Source organism: Lactuca serriola, chromosome 4 (genome assembly GCF_051521515.1).
Source record: "Lactuca serriola cultivar US96UC23 chromosome 4, Lser_US96UC23_V15, whole genome shotgun sequence".
NCBI lineage: Eukaryota > Viridiplantae > Streptophyta > Magnoliopsida > Asterales > Asteraceae > Lactuca > Lactuca serriola.
Genome location: NC_136411.1, coordinates 79,444,901 through 79,459,632, shown reverse-complemented (window position 1 = coordinate 79,459,632; position 14,732 = coordinate 79,444,901). Strand labels below are relative to the sequence as shown.

The window sequence follows — 14,732 nt, the reverse complement described above, 5'->3', positions numbered from 1 at the left end:
GGTAAATTAACGGGAGCTTGGTAACGGCTGTTAAGCCATTAGACTAAACTCGCAACAAATAGAAACTATTGGACCATCTTTGCAAGCCAAACCCATTTTGGACCAAACATGCTAGTTTGGACATACCACAGGGACCAAATTTGCAATTTTGTCTTTTTTCAATTAGATATCAGTTCGAGTCTTTAAAGTTTAACATTTATAAAAAATTCTGAATCATAACAATTTAATGTATCATATATTTTTGTGTCATAAAATTTTGGACCTTACCATTTTCGATCATATATTTTTTGATCATTAAAATTTTTAATCATATTTTGCATCATATAATTTTAGATCATATTATTTTTTAATCATATGATTTTGGATAATAATAAATTGAATTAAAAAAAATGACCAGGAAAAAATTCCGATCATTATATTTTTTGAATTATAAAATATATAATAATTAATGATCATAAAATATTTGAATCAATGTTTTTAGATAAAAACAAATTAAGGATCATAAACAAGTTGAATTATAAAGTTTTTGAATCACAATTTTTTATAAGTAAATCTCATTTTGGATCATATATGTTCAATATACATACTTTTTAGAAATGATAGTATTTTAAAATAAAGATTGGTATCTAAAACACCTTGTTTTGTAAAATTTCTTTTTGAAAATCTTCATGCAACCTTAGAAGTTCATGGGCTTGGGCTATGATAATGTAGAGGTGTCACAATAGACCACGAAGGAAACCCTAGAAGATCTTAGATTTTCATATTTAAGAACGATCATAAGCATAAACAAAGAAAGAAATAAAAGATAGGGATAAAATACATACCATTAACCACATCCGGCGCTGCACGAGCCTCATCGGTGGTCAGCTGAAATGCCCTGTTCTTCAGCACAGGAGCCTCCGCCTTGCCCTAACGGAAATCAGTAATCCTCAATGTGGATCACATATGCACCGCTACAACTCCCCTTAACAATCTCGTGCATTCAACCTTTTTATGGACGGTGTGATTGCAATGGAAGGAAATCAGAGCATTATTGGGGTAGTCCCTATTCATGTGGCCCAACTGGATACAACTATAACAACCTGAACCTACCGCTCGACATGCCCCCACAGTGTCGCTTGCAGCAACGGTCCCAACCTTGTTAGCCTCTAATACGAGGATTAAAATTCTTGGGCTTCTTCGCATGGCCCACAACTATATGTACCTGCTTCGACTTCTGGTTGGTCCGAAACTCCAACTCAATCTCCCGCTCACGGGCCTTCTCGATTATATTTTTAGGGTCTTGCACCCTAAAAAGCTCATGAACTCCCAGATATCCTCCGTCAACATGTCATGGTATCTTCTTTTCCTCATTTCCTCATCCGCAACATACCGAGGGACCAACAAAGTCCTCTCCTAGAATATGTCAGTAATCTCTGGCACAGTCTCAGTAATCTGGCTAAGGTCCTAGAACTCCCTCACCAGCCACTGCACCTCAATAGCTGCTGCAAACTCCCTCTAAAATCTCTGAACAAAATCTTCCCAGGTCATGATTGCCACTGCCGCTAACCCTACTTCTCGGCTAACCATCTCCCACCAGTCTCATGCTCGGTCCCTCAGTAGGCAGGATGCAAATCCAACCTTTTCCCGCTCAGGGAAAAACTCATTCGATGGGCATTCTCCATTTCAACGATCTAGTGTCGACTAGAAATGGGGTCCTAAGCCCCAAAAAACTCAGGATCTCCATAGGCCTCCTTAGAGTTTGCATGTCAGCACTTGTCTCAGGTACATGTCCTGTGCAACTAGTAGTACGGGCCCAATACCACCTTTCACACCTACATGTACCTTCTTCAAGGTCGGTCTGAATTCCTCTAAGTCACCACAGTAAAACAATATACCAATCTAATGTTATACAACATACATGTCCTAGACTTTCCTACGAATTCTCAACTCTCACCACTCGCAATACCAAGATACTCAATCAACACCGTTGGTTGCCTTATGCATGCAAGTTATACACAAAATAGGATCACATAGACTGTCAAATGATGATTCTACCCTAAGTAGACAACCAAAAAAGGAACAGGAAATGAGTCCAAATTGATCATTATAGGGTTATACACTCCTAATCGTATACAACTTTGAAAGAATACACTTAGCAATTAACTGAGCTGATATCAATTCCAAGTAATACATAACATCAAGTTCCACCAGGCTATAAGGCATCACACAAATCAGGAAATTCTATCATAGTATCATATGATACCTGAAGATATCCTTAGCCCTAATCTAGCATGCAATTTTCATATCAAACATACTACTTATAATACATATATATATATATATATATATATATATATATATATATATATATATATATATATATATATATATATGCGTAATTTGAGAACCAATTTTTGGAGCACGGATGATTGCACACATCGCATCCCTTCTTCTTACAAAAAATATTTTTAGAATTTTAACTTCATTTTTTTTTAAAAAATAACATTTCTTCAGTTTGAGTTCTCACACACCCGAAAGTGTATCCAAATACCTCAAAACAAGGCTCTGATACCAACTTGTAATGTCCTGAAAATGGTAATAAAATTTTTCATTTAAAAGTCCATCAAATCATCCATTAACTTTTCAAAACCAACATCAAGTCAAAACATTCATAAAATCATAGTACAGTTATTTCATTTGCGGAAATCATGAGGGGAGGATGTGGTGCCATCACGTCGGGTCCTTCCCTTTTGAATCAAAAGTACCTGAAACCATAAACACAAACTGTAAGCACAAAGCTTAGTGAGTTTGTCACACCCTAAAACCGGAACGGCGGAAACGTTCTGGGGTGGATGACGTCATGTCAAGTATCACAACATATGCAGTATAGTAATCAAAGTACAACAACCATTGCATTAATAGTAATAGTTTTACACAGTTTACATTGCATAGAAGCATCAAAGTAATACAGAAAATACTATAGTTGCATCTCGGTACTAAACTGTCTTCAACAAAAGCTCCTGGGATGTACCTGTCTATTGCTGACCTGAGAATACAAGTTATTTTGAAAGCGAGTATCAACATTTTTATAAATGTTGGTGAGTTCATAAGTATTTAGTGTCATTTGTGTAAGCAAGCATTTTATTCAAAATAACTTTATAGAAGTACTAGTTTAGAATCAACGGTGTATTAGAGTCTTTTTCAGAAAATCCTATATTTTCTAAATAAAAGCAGTCTTCTACCAAGACCCGACAGAGTTAGGTCTTAAAGAGTAATTTTCCCTGAAATACTATCATTACCAAAATACAGTATTTGATTTTAAAGGAAGTAGGAGAATATAACTAGTAAAAACATTAGGGAAAATAACATATGCCTCAGCAGGAAATACTGCTGACTAAGGCAAAAGAAATCATAGACTCTAGGAGAGTATCGAATGAATGATACGCCTGGCTCAGTCTAACATAAAGAAACACAGACCCCAGAAGGTATCAAATGTATGATACGGCTAGCAAGGTCTAAAACAAAGAAACACAGACCCCAGACAGTATCAAATGAAAGATACATCTAGCAAGGTCTAAAACAGAGAAACACAGACCCCAGACAGTATAAAATGAAAGATACAGCTAGCAAGGTCTAAAACAAAGAGTAATTCTAAGAGTGTGTTTCCAGCATACAGTGTTAATTATCGTTACCTTAAGGCCATGAATTATAAGGTAAACATGGAGATACTCGTAACCATACTAATCGTCACTAGAGTACTTGACGCCCTGCAAACATCGGTGTAAATATGACATTTGTCACCCCTTAGCTTGGTAGGTCGTAGACTGTAGCTAGCAGTCAGGTTGCGGGGGGTGTCAATCCCGTATAGAGCTATACATACAATGCCCACTCTCCCTACAGGAGACTCTGGTTACCAACTCGACGACGGGAGATCCGTGTCTTGAAGATGCATCTCGTAATCTGAATTCTATTAGAGGCGCTAGACTAACGGTAGAGACTCACAACTGAACTGATTGATGTAAACCTTCATGTCTATACATGTATACTTGATATATAATTAATGTTTAAACGACCTTCGGACGAATATTCGATCCCACCAGACCACATCCAAACGAGGAAAAGGAAATAGGGCTAACTAGCCTTCCTAAGTCCTTTAAACATCATTTATATAACTATACAGGTACATGCATGCATTTAACGACGCAGAAGCATTTAACTAAGTAGAAGTGTTTAACGAAGTAGTAGCATTAACGAAGTAGGAGCGTTTCACGAAGTAGAAGCGTTAACAAAGTAGAAGCGTTAATAAAGTAGAAGCATTTCACGAAGTAGAAGCGTTAATAAAGTAGAAGCGTTTCACAAAGTAGAAGCTTTTAACGAAGTAGTAGCATTTAACTAAGTAGGAGCATTTAACGAAGTAGTGGAATAACTAAGTAGTAGTATCTAAAGAAGTATAAAAACATGGAAGAAAACTTTGATGAAAACTTTGGAAAAACCTTTACACTTAAGAAAATCATGACTTTGTATTCTTTTGTAAAATAATTTTGAAAACCTTTAGAAACCCTTGAAAATCTTTCATAAACAAGTCTGGATTATAACTTTGATAAAACAATATAAGTAAAGAACACCTTTGTTTAAAATACTGCTGTAATTGAATTTGAAGTAAAACATACAGCGCGAGAGACAATTTGAGAAAAGATTTGAACAAGTAAAGATGTTTTGGAAAAAAAACATTTACAGTATCATACTAGGTAAAACAGTTGACAGTGTAATAAATCCTTGTGCATGCGGGTTATCAATCACATGTGATTGATATGATAACTGTCATGTTTTAATTTGTATTCCCCCCCATAAAAGCATGTAAAAACATTTAAAAGGTTACTTCAAGGGTATGAACTCACCTGTTGTAAGCGGATCGAACGAAAGTGTCGGTTGGGTGCTCGGTGTCAAGTAAAGACTTGAACACACTTAGTGACCTATTAACATATGATGACATATGTTTACATACAATTAGTAAATATAATACTAATTAAACACGTATACGCATCCTAAAATGCGGAAAACACTTTGGTCAAGCGCTAGGAGTGTCCCGGGTAACATCTAAGGGTGTGTAAGGCCTAGATAGGGAGTTTACTCTTCAAGAGTAAACTCTTTATTGAGTTTACGGCCCTAAGAACTTATCCCCATTAGTTTACGGCCGTAAACTCATGGATGGTGTGTTCTTTGATGCATTAAGGTCTTATAACACTTGTGGAATTAGGCTAGGTTCAATTCTAGGGCTTATGAAGGGTTTAAGGCCTCAAAATGGACCATTTGAGGAGTTTACGGTCCATTGAAACTCCTTGAGGAGTTTACGGCTGTAAACACATGAGTTTAAGATCGTAAACTCATGTTTGGCCATTTATTTTGTTGTTTGGTAGTTCTAACTCATGCATGTAAGGTTCTAGTCACTTTTATGAGCATAGGAAGGTGTTTAGGGCAATTAAACACCTTGGAAAGGTGTTTACGGTCTAAGAAGATGTTCTTGGGGAGTTTACTACCTTAAACACATGATTTTATGGCAGTAAACTCATGTTAGTACATAAATCATGTATTTTGGTGGTTGTAGGTTAAGCATACGAAGTTCTAGGTCCAACCCCAAGCCATACAAAGTGTTAAGGGCACTTTAACACCCTTTGGGGGTGTTTATGGTCTACGAATGGGAGTTTACGGTCCAAGAACCTTCTTGGGCGTTAAAATCAAGTGTGACATATTTTTGTATGCTTTGGTGCATATGATGAAGGAAAATAAGGTTCTATGCACTCAAGGAAGTTCATGGAAGCTCTTGGAGGTGTTTGAGGGGTAGTTTAACACTTAAACAAGTGTTTATGGTCCATGGCGATGGGTTTACGGTCTAAGGATGTTCCTAGACCGTAAACTCATGTTTACTCCCCATTTGTCCCGATTTTGGTGTTCTAAGTCCTTTCGTGTAAGCCTTTAAGTTATTGCTAAGCATTAGAAGTGGTTTGGAAGGGTTTTTGAGCATTAAAACCCCATTATGAGTGTTTACGGTCCATGAAGTTGTTCTTGGACCATAAACTCATGTTCTTGAGGGTTTTGGGTGATTAAGCCACGAATTTGAAAGATAGATGAGATGAACAACAAGCTAGGGAGGTTAACTTACCGATTTGAAGCTCGAAGGGGCGATTTTTGACCAAAACCCATTTTGTAGAGAGAGAAAGTAGAGAGAGAGTCTAAGGTGGAAAAAAAAAGTGGGAATGAAACCCACTCCTCCCTTATATAGGGTGGAGTTTATGGCCTGACTGGGGTTCACCTGACACTAACCGCGAACGGGGTTTTTCACAACTATTATTAATCACGGCAAATTTTAAAATTATACCGCCTTAATTTTGGTTCGCTTGACGAATATTATTTAAAATATTCCAACGGGTTTAAATCCGGTCAAAAATATTTTCGGGATAAATTTGGCTAATTTTTGACGTTAAAACTAACGGAAATTTTTGGGTTGTCAAAGAGTTCCCCAAAATACCACATACCTAAAACATACAAGTGCCATGAGCTACCCCTATGGTTTTTCCTTGTAACATCGAGGGCCAAATCCCGGTCTTACATACAAATATTATGGGCTACCCCCATGATCTTTCCTTGCAATGTCGAGGGCCAAATTTAGGTCATACACACAAGTATCAGGGGCTAAATCTTGGTTTTTCATACAATTACGAGGGGCCAGATCCTGATATTTCATGCATGTATCACATAGAAAACTAGCATTCCATATAAAAAGTAATGGGCCAACATTAGTACTTAAAGATCTAGTATGCCTAAGAGTCATTATAGAATGATATTGCTAATAATATATGATTCTATAGGGTCACACCATATAACAAGTTACCGTCGATTGATTATTTATTAGAATAATTCAATTATTAATAAATACATCAACACGTGTATTTAATTGGAAAATTATTATTTCATGGAAATAATATTTTACTAGTTCGGAATTTATTATTTGTGAAAATAATATTTATTGGAGAAATAAAAACTTATGAAATATATCGCAAAGTATGATTATTTATAAGTTATATTTATATCTTAATAAACTAGTTGGAGTTTATTTATATAAACTGTAGTTTTATATAAAAGAGATATTTTTATAAGACTAGTTACATGTTATATATATTGGAATCACTTTTTTATAGAGGATAAGACTTTTAAAAAAGGTGGTGTGTGGGTGTGTATATATATATATATATATATATATATATATATATGTCTAGTCATGGGAATATAATATTAGACACACCATACTCTCTCTTTTTGACCATCATGGGCCGAAAATAGCTAGGGCATAGCTAGGTGATGGTGTTTTGGTTATTATATTCAAGCATGCTTGTCCTTTGAGACCATGCTTTGATTAGATAGAAAGTATGGCCCTTTCTTGCTTTTTGTCTATATAAATAAGCATGGGAATGAAGATTTAGTGTGAGAGTTCTTACACTTCAAGCAAAACTTCTTCTTCTTCTTCTTTTTCTTCTTCTTCTTCTTCTTCTTCTTCTTCTTCTTCTCTTGGCCATAAAACCGAGATCATCAAGTGCTCTATAGGGCTGCCAAAATTTCGAGTTTTGGCTCTCTTCTTCTCCTCCATTCTCTTGCATTTTGATGTAGAAGAAAGTCCCTTTGTTGCTTCTCCTTTGAAGATATATTTGGTATATATTTCAAAGGCTTATGTACAACAAATTACAAGTGAATACTAGCATGTTTCGATGGTTATACTCTTGCTTGGTGGATACTTGTAGAGAACTCTCGCTTTAGAGTTTCATGCCACACTTCATCGACTTCCAACCTCCCATGATGATCAAAGTCTTCAAAGGTTGTTATGTTTTCTATTCTATGGTTGTTTTAATCTTTCGAACTCTTGCAAAATGATCCTTGGTGGGTAAAATAGTTTTAATTTTATTCAACAATTTTAAAGCTTCCGTTGTTAATTTTACCGGTTGTGAAACCGGATTTTTAAATAAAAAAACCCAAAAAGTGCCTTCAACCCATGAATATAGTGAGAAAACTCACCTCACACACATATAAGAAAACTGAATAGCACACCACTCCAAGATCAACGCTACAAATCACCTTAATAAATTAAAGGATACAATCTCAGCATATAGGTGAAAATACTTAAAATACCCTTAAGTCGAACCCTAGTAAAATCCAAGTCAATGTCAACTGAGTCAACCGAGTTGACTCGCTAAGTACGTGGGAAGTACTCCTTACATACATGGGGAGTACTATGCGGTTGACCAAGGATCAGGGAGGTGACCACGTACGTGCAGCGTACCCCTTGGTATGCCAAGCATACGCTGCTGCTCACCACCTTACCCGGTAAGTGCTTAATCTTTAAGTATTTACGTCCAAAATTCAGATCTAGGCTCAAAAAGATGTCCTTAACCATAAAGTTTCCAAATTTATGGTTTAGCATGACTATTAATACCTTAGCTCCAAAAACCCTAATTTACTTATTAATTAAGACACTCTAGCCCATGAATGGAGAGAAACTAGTGACCAAAAACACATTTTTATGACTTAGCACACCCTAAAACCGTTGAAAGGATAACTCAAACGTCTTGGAGTATCTCCTACTTACAAGGATCAAGTTTGGGACAAAAAGGTGACAACTTTGAGCTAAAACTAGATCCATAAGAAACATACACCAAGGTTGAAGCTTTTTACCTCCACAAGATGCACAATGAAGAGAAAATGTTGGATCCAAAGTTTTGAGACAAAAGCCACTTCCTTGATGATCTTCCTTCACAACCAAGAAAGCCCACTATTCACTCCAAAAGCTCAAAATGCTAAAATTAGATTTGGGTTTGCAAGGAGGGTTGATTTTGGAATGGAGGCTGATAAGAGGAAAGGTTTTGGGGCTATTATAATGGTGCTTATATAGTGCACAAGCCCTAAATATTAGGGTTGAGTCGAAGTTGCGTACGCCCTGCATGCCAATATGTACCCCCAGTGTATGCGTACGAGGCCAAGTATGCCTAACTTACCAAGGTGTACACACAACGTACTCATGTTGCACCCTCTATTACAAAATCGCCGTTGAGGACCAATCTTGCAAATAATATGAAGGAGTTTATGGAGTCTAATTCTTGAGGCGATTAAATGGCATAAATCTAATTTAGCTTCATTTTAGAGTATAAGTAGCTTACATTTTCATTCCTTTGTTATAAGTTTTTGCTTTCGGTACATTTCTATCAATTATAAAGAATTAAGCATTTCCCCTAATTGTATGTCTTCCCTACTGATATTTATATGCACGTGTTTTGAATTAGGTATGCAGATCCACGAAACATAGTCCTATCAGATTAAAACCAATTACTCTCACAAACTGGTAGCTATTAGAAGCTTATTTTTGTTGCACTGAAAGCTATTTGGATGTTTGATTGATCTCTTGTACATCTCCAGGTACTTAAACGATACCCATTAACATCAATTGTAATTTTTTTAATAAAAAGGTGAATGGAAATTACATATTAACCACACTGTGGACATAAAAGGACAAAACGGTTAGGTATTCATATTAACAGGCATGCATCAGAAAACCTAAAAATCGTGTCGAGTCCCCTGAACAACCGCTTTGCGGTTGGCTTGATCAAACAACTACAAAATGACTTAATCCATTAAGTCCTAGTATCCAACCTCCAGATCTGAATCCAAATGATGTCTTAAGCGATATATTTTCCAACTTGATCCATTCAAACATCCTAAACCAACTAGATCTAAAACCATAGTTTCTTAAATGTCCAAAATCTCACTTCCTTTATGCATGGAGTAAAGAGAGCTCATGCATGCTCTTTAAACTTGACCAAAAGATTAAATCTGAAGTCTAATATGATTCTAAGACCATGGACTTGTCCAAAATCCCTAGATCTACCATAAAGAGACCATAAATTCATGAAATGGACAAAAACACCAAATACAAATGGATCTAAAGATGAAAACCAATAAAGCTTGAATCTTTGGAACTTACCAAGGTCCAAAAAAGGAATATGGGATGATTAATTCAATTGTAAAGCCTAAAAACCAAGTCATTCAAGAATACAACACTCTAAATTCATAAAAATACAAGAACATGGATGAGAGGAGAGAGGGGGAGCTCAATTTATGAAAAAGGAGGCTAGGGTTTGCTCCCAAGGAGCTTTTTGACATGATGGAGGTTGAAAATGAATTAACACATGAAGATTGGGCCTTCAAATAAGGGGGAAACCTAATCTTTTGGGAATCGGTTACATAGCTCATCTTGCATTTGATAACCTTCTTACCACGCCATGGAGATGCATTTCTTAGATTCCATTCTAACTTCAAGTTATCATAAATTCTTCGTTCTAAACTCATTTTCATTGTTCTTTATATGCACACAAATGTATTAACAAGCCTGATAACTCTATATAATCACTTTTGACTTGATGAATACATAACGTAATTCATTAATACATACAAAAGTCAAAACTATCACTTTTACCCACTTTACCCCTTTTAGCTCCAATACATAATCAGAGGCAAAAATTGTTTAACCAACATTATCAACATCTAATAAATGTCTAAATTTTATCCCTTGAAGTCCGAGACTTTTGCTTAATCAAATTATGGTTTGCAATATCGAAAATAGACACATCTCGAAACTGGATGTTATATAATATTTCACATTTACTTATATAACATCCAGTTTCGAGATGTGTCTAATTTTGATATTGCGGACCATAAGCTTTGGTGGTACTCCAACGGGAAGTACCTCCGATCTATACAACCACCACCTCAGATCTAGGGTTTCGAATGAAGATGGATGTAGAGCCTGGTTTTGAACTGATATAGAGGCGAAAAATAACATATATGCTCTTCCTTTTATGTCGGTGATGGTGAGGGTGAAGATGGTTATGATGGTGTATAGATGTCGATGGCGGCGTGCATGTGAAGTGTGTTGGTTGGAGTGGAGGTCCGATGCTAACCAGAGGAAAGGGGGACAGATATATCAGAAGCGGTGGTTTGTGGTGATGGTTGCTTCGTCGATGGTGGCCCTTTCTCTCTAGCTCAACAACTCTACAGAAATGGAAGATGAAATGGTGGTGTAGGTGATATTAGGGTAGAGATTAAGAGATTGTGGTAGTGGACCCCCTTTTCTTTTTTAAAATTTTTATCAATAATAAAAAATATAGAAAAAAAATCAGGAAAAAATATAGATAAGAAAAAAAAATAGTATTTTTAGGTCTATTAACGTATCCCAGGACGAAGTGTGCATATTTTTATGATATAAAGGACAGTCCAAGTTAATTGAAAATAGGCACCAAACATGTAATTTACGCATAAAATAAGCATATCGTATTATATTAAAATATTTCAAAACTGAGTTTCATGGAGTTTCAATAGAGTTTTGATTGTATGCACGTTCAAGGGTTGTCCATAGGTCTCGATAGGTTTAATGCCAATAATCTCAGCCATGGCTTCCTCTATTAAATAGGATTGAATAAGATGCATAATTGTTTCTTTTTTAAACCATAATGACTATCCATGATTGGGAGATTCCTTGTCTTCAAGAGCATGGGAGGGGGAAGATGAACCATCAATGTGATGTAGAAGGTTTTGATGAGAGAGAAAGGGATAAATTTGATTTCTCCATACAAGATAGTTGGAGGATGAAAGTCTAATAGTTAACAACTTAGCATAGAAAGACGAGTTGTCATTGAGTAGCCATTGAGATCGACAAACAGAGAAGGCGAGAAGAATAAAGGGAGGCAAGGGTAGTGTTTTTGTGAAAATGGATGGATCTTTCTAGGCTGATGCCATATGAGAGATACTAACCGCTTGTTTTTATTGATAATTTTACGAAGAATTATAACAGTATAAATACAAATAAACAAGGAAATACCAAAGGAAACAAAATCAATTTAAAATAAGGTAGATTATCCCTTCTCGTTAATAATAATAAAGTGTGGGGAGCGGTAGGGAAGTAATTTTTGTTTGGTGGGAGTTAATATATATTAATATAGTTTTAAGGCATCAATATCCAAAATCAAAAGATGATCACAGGGAAACTAGAGGGAAACTGAAGCCGGCCGATAGCCGTGGTTTCGAAGGTAGAGCAGATAAATAAAACATAACGTTGGTAAGTTTTAAAAAAATTTGCATAAAAACACAATAGTTTTCTTGAATATATATATGTATCGTCTGTTCGTCTACGTTAGACATACTTGTCGGAGCATGTACATTTCCGTTGCAGTCAACTAAAAAAACAGATGCTTTTTGAGTTGCATCATATTAGTTGCCTCCTCCACGCCAAAGAAAATGTTTAATAAACCAGAATCTCGTCCTATATAAATCTCATACATGATGCTACGAAACTCAAAAACCTAAAACAGTTGGCTATTCCAAAACAATCCTGAAGGCATCAAACGTGTAACCAATGGGCCTTTCGTCTCTCAAAATAATGCATCTTATCGCCTTTCTTCTTGTTGTAGGGATGTGGTCTTCAGGAGTTACGTGCCGAATGTTAAGTGATGTATCCATCTCTGAGAGACATGAGCTGTGGATGGTACGCTATGGACGCGTGTACCAGGATGACGCAGAAAAGAAAATGCGCTTCAACATATTCAAGGACAACGTAGAATTCATCGAATCCTTCAATACTGCTGAAAACCAGTCTTACAAAGTAGCGATTAACAAATTTGCAGACCAAACCAATGAAGAGTTCAAAGCCGCTCGTAATGGATATAAGTTTTCATCAAACAAAAGATCAGCAAGAACACCACCTTTTAGGTATGAAAACGTGACTGCCGTGCCACCTAGCATGGATTGGAGAAAGAAAGGAGCTGTTACCCCAGTTAAAGATCAAGGCCAATGTGGTACGTTGATAATGACTTAATGTAATCGTGGTTAAATTTGTATATAATATAAAGCATATAACGATAAAAGAAACAACAAAAAACATAAAAACTGATTTCTACACTATTGGCAATACGTAAATATCCTGGTTATATATAGTTTAGTGTTTTTTATTCTATAGGAAGCTGTTGGGCATTTTCAACTATCGCTGCAACGGAAGGAATTACTCAGCTGACAACTGGAAAACTAATTTCACTGTCTGAGCAAGAGCTAGTGGACTGTGACAGGAGTGGTGTAGATCAAGGATGCGATGGTGGGGAGATGGAAGATGGCTTTGAGTTTATCTTTAAAAACAAAGGCATCAACACCGAGGTGGCTTACCCATATCAGGCAGCAGATGGAACCTGCAACACCAAGGAAGAAGCTGTCCATGCTGCCACCATTACTGGGTATGAAAAAGTGCCAGCCAACAGTGAATCCGCATTGTTACAGGCAGTCGCCAATCAACCCATATCAGTTTCCATTGATGCCAGTGGCATGGGTTTCCAGTTCTATTCAGGTGGCGTGTTTACTGGGGATTGTGGAACTGATCTTGACCATGGTGTTACAGCAGTTGGATATGGAGTGACCGATGATGGAATGAAGTACTGGTTGGTAAAAAATTCGTGGGGTGCCAGCTGGGGGGATAGTGGATACATAATGATGCAAAGAGATGTTAGTGCCAAAGAAGGTCTATGTGGAATAGCTATGGATTCATCGTATCCAACTGCTTAGATCTCCAGTTTATACTTGCCTTTTATAACCTGAATTAAACACACGAAGCACGGCTATCTGCATGTCCATATGTATATATATGTAATTATTGTATTCTGGTCCTTGTAATCTATGTTACACAAATTATATACTTGTTAATTAATATAAATCTACTCATAATCAAATGCAAGTTTTCTTCGTATATTCTATATCTCAATACAATGTAGAATATAGCCGGGGGCTAATCCTTAATTTAGATAAGTTTGGGTTATAAAAAAAATATTCAAATAAAAAAACAAAAAAACACGAAACACAAAACAAACAAACACATCCCGTCAAAAAATGGTCATGACATATTAACTACTAAGGGGAAATGACATAGATGCACCGCAATGTTCGTAGGGATAATCGCTTTAGTACCTAAAGTTATTTTATCTCTTTATAAGGGCATAAAGTCGGAAGCAACCTGTCTCTATAGACCTATTTAGTGGATACATAATGATGCAAAGAGATTAGTGCCAAAGAAGGTATATGTGGAATAGCTATGGATTCATATATCTCTCAACTACTCTCTTTTACTAAAACCCTAATATAATTGGTAACAATTCTAAAATACGCTGCTTCTTCCTGTTCCTGTTTCTTCATCTTTTGGTCCAAATTTTCTAGCTTTCTATTGTTTGGTTTTTCTATGGTTGTTTGTTAGATTTATTTATTATGTTATTCAAAAGAACAATAGAATCGCTACCCTTTGTGGAAGTCATCTTAAATTGTGTAGGATTAGGTTAATTTGATTCTAAATATATGAGTTTCATAGTTATTTTTGAAGTTTCGATCGAAGCCAAACCTACCAAGATAAAAATATTGTTTTTATTTGTATTTTTTGACATATGATACTTGGTTATGAGTTTATTACTTATATTTAAACATGAGGTATGTAATTGTCAGTTGTATTTTAGCATTTTCCTTGTTTTTTATATCCGAACTTTAGACTAACGAGATTCAGTTTAATAGGCTAATTATGGATGATCATATGGATATATACGCATGAAGGCCTCCATATATTTATGGTGAAAATGGTAAAAACATAACAGAGTAACACATTTGTATATTTCAAAATAGTTACTCTA

At 35.9% G+C, this 14,732-nt stretch overlaps 1 protein-coding gene across 1 annotated transcript; it reads left to right on the top strand.

Moving 5' to 3' along the window:
- The first annotated feature begins 12,433 nt into the window (after positions 1-12,433).
- On the top strand, positions 12,434-13,626 carry LOC145100208 (senescence-specific cysteine protease SAG39-like). The gene is made up of 2 exons (XM_079037573.1): positions 12,434-12,872; positions 13,034-13,626. Exons 1-2 carry the CDS (start codon positions 12,434-12,436, stop codon positions 13,624-13,626), a joined length of 1,032 nt encoding a protein of 343 aa, XP_078893699.1.
- The last annotated feature ends 1,106 nt before the right edge of the window (positions 13,627-14,732 follow it).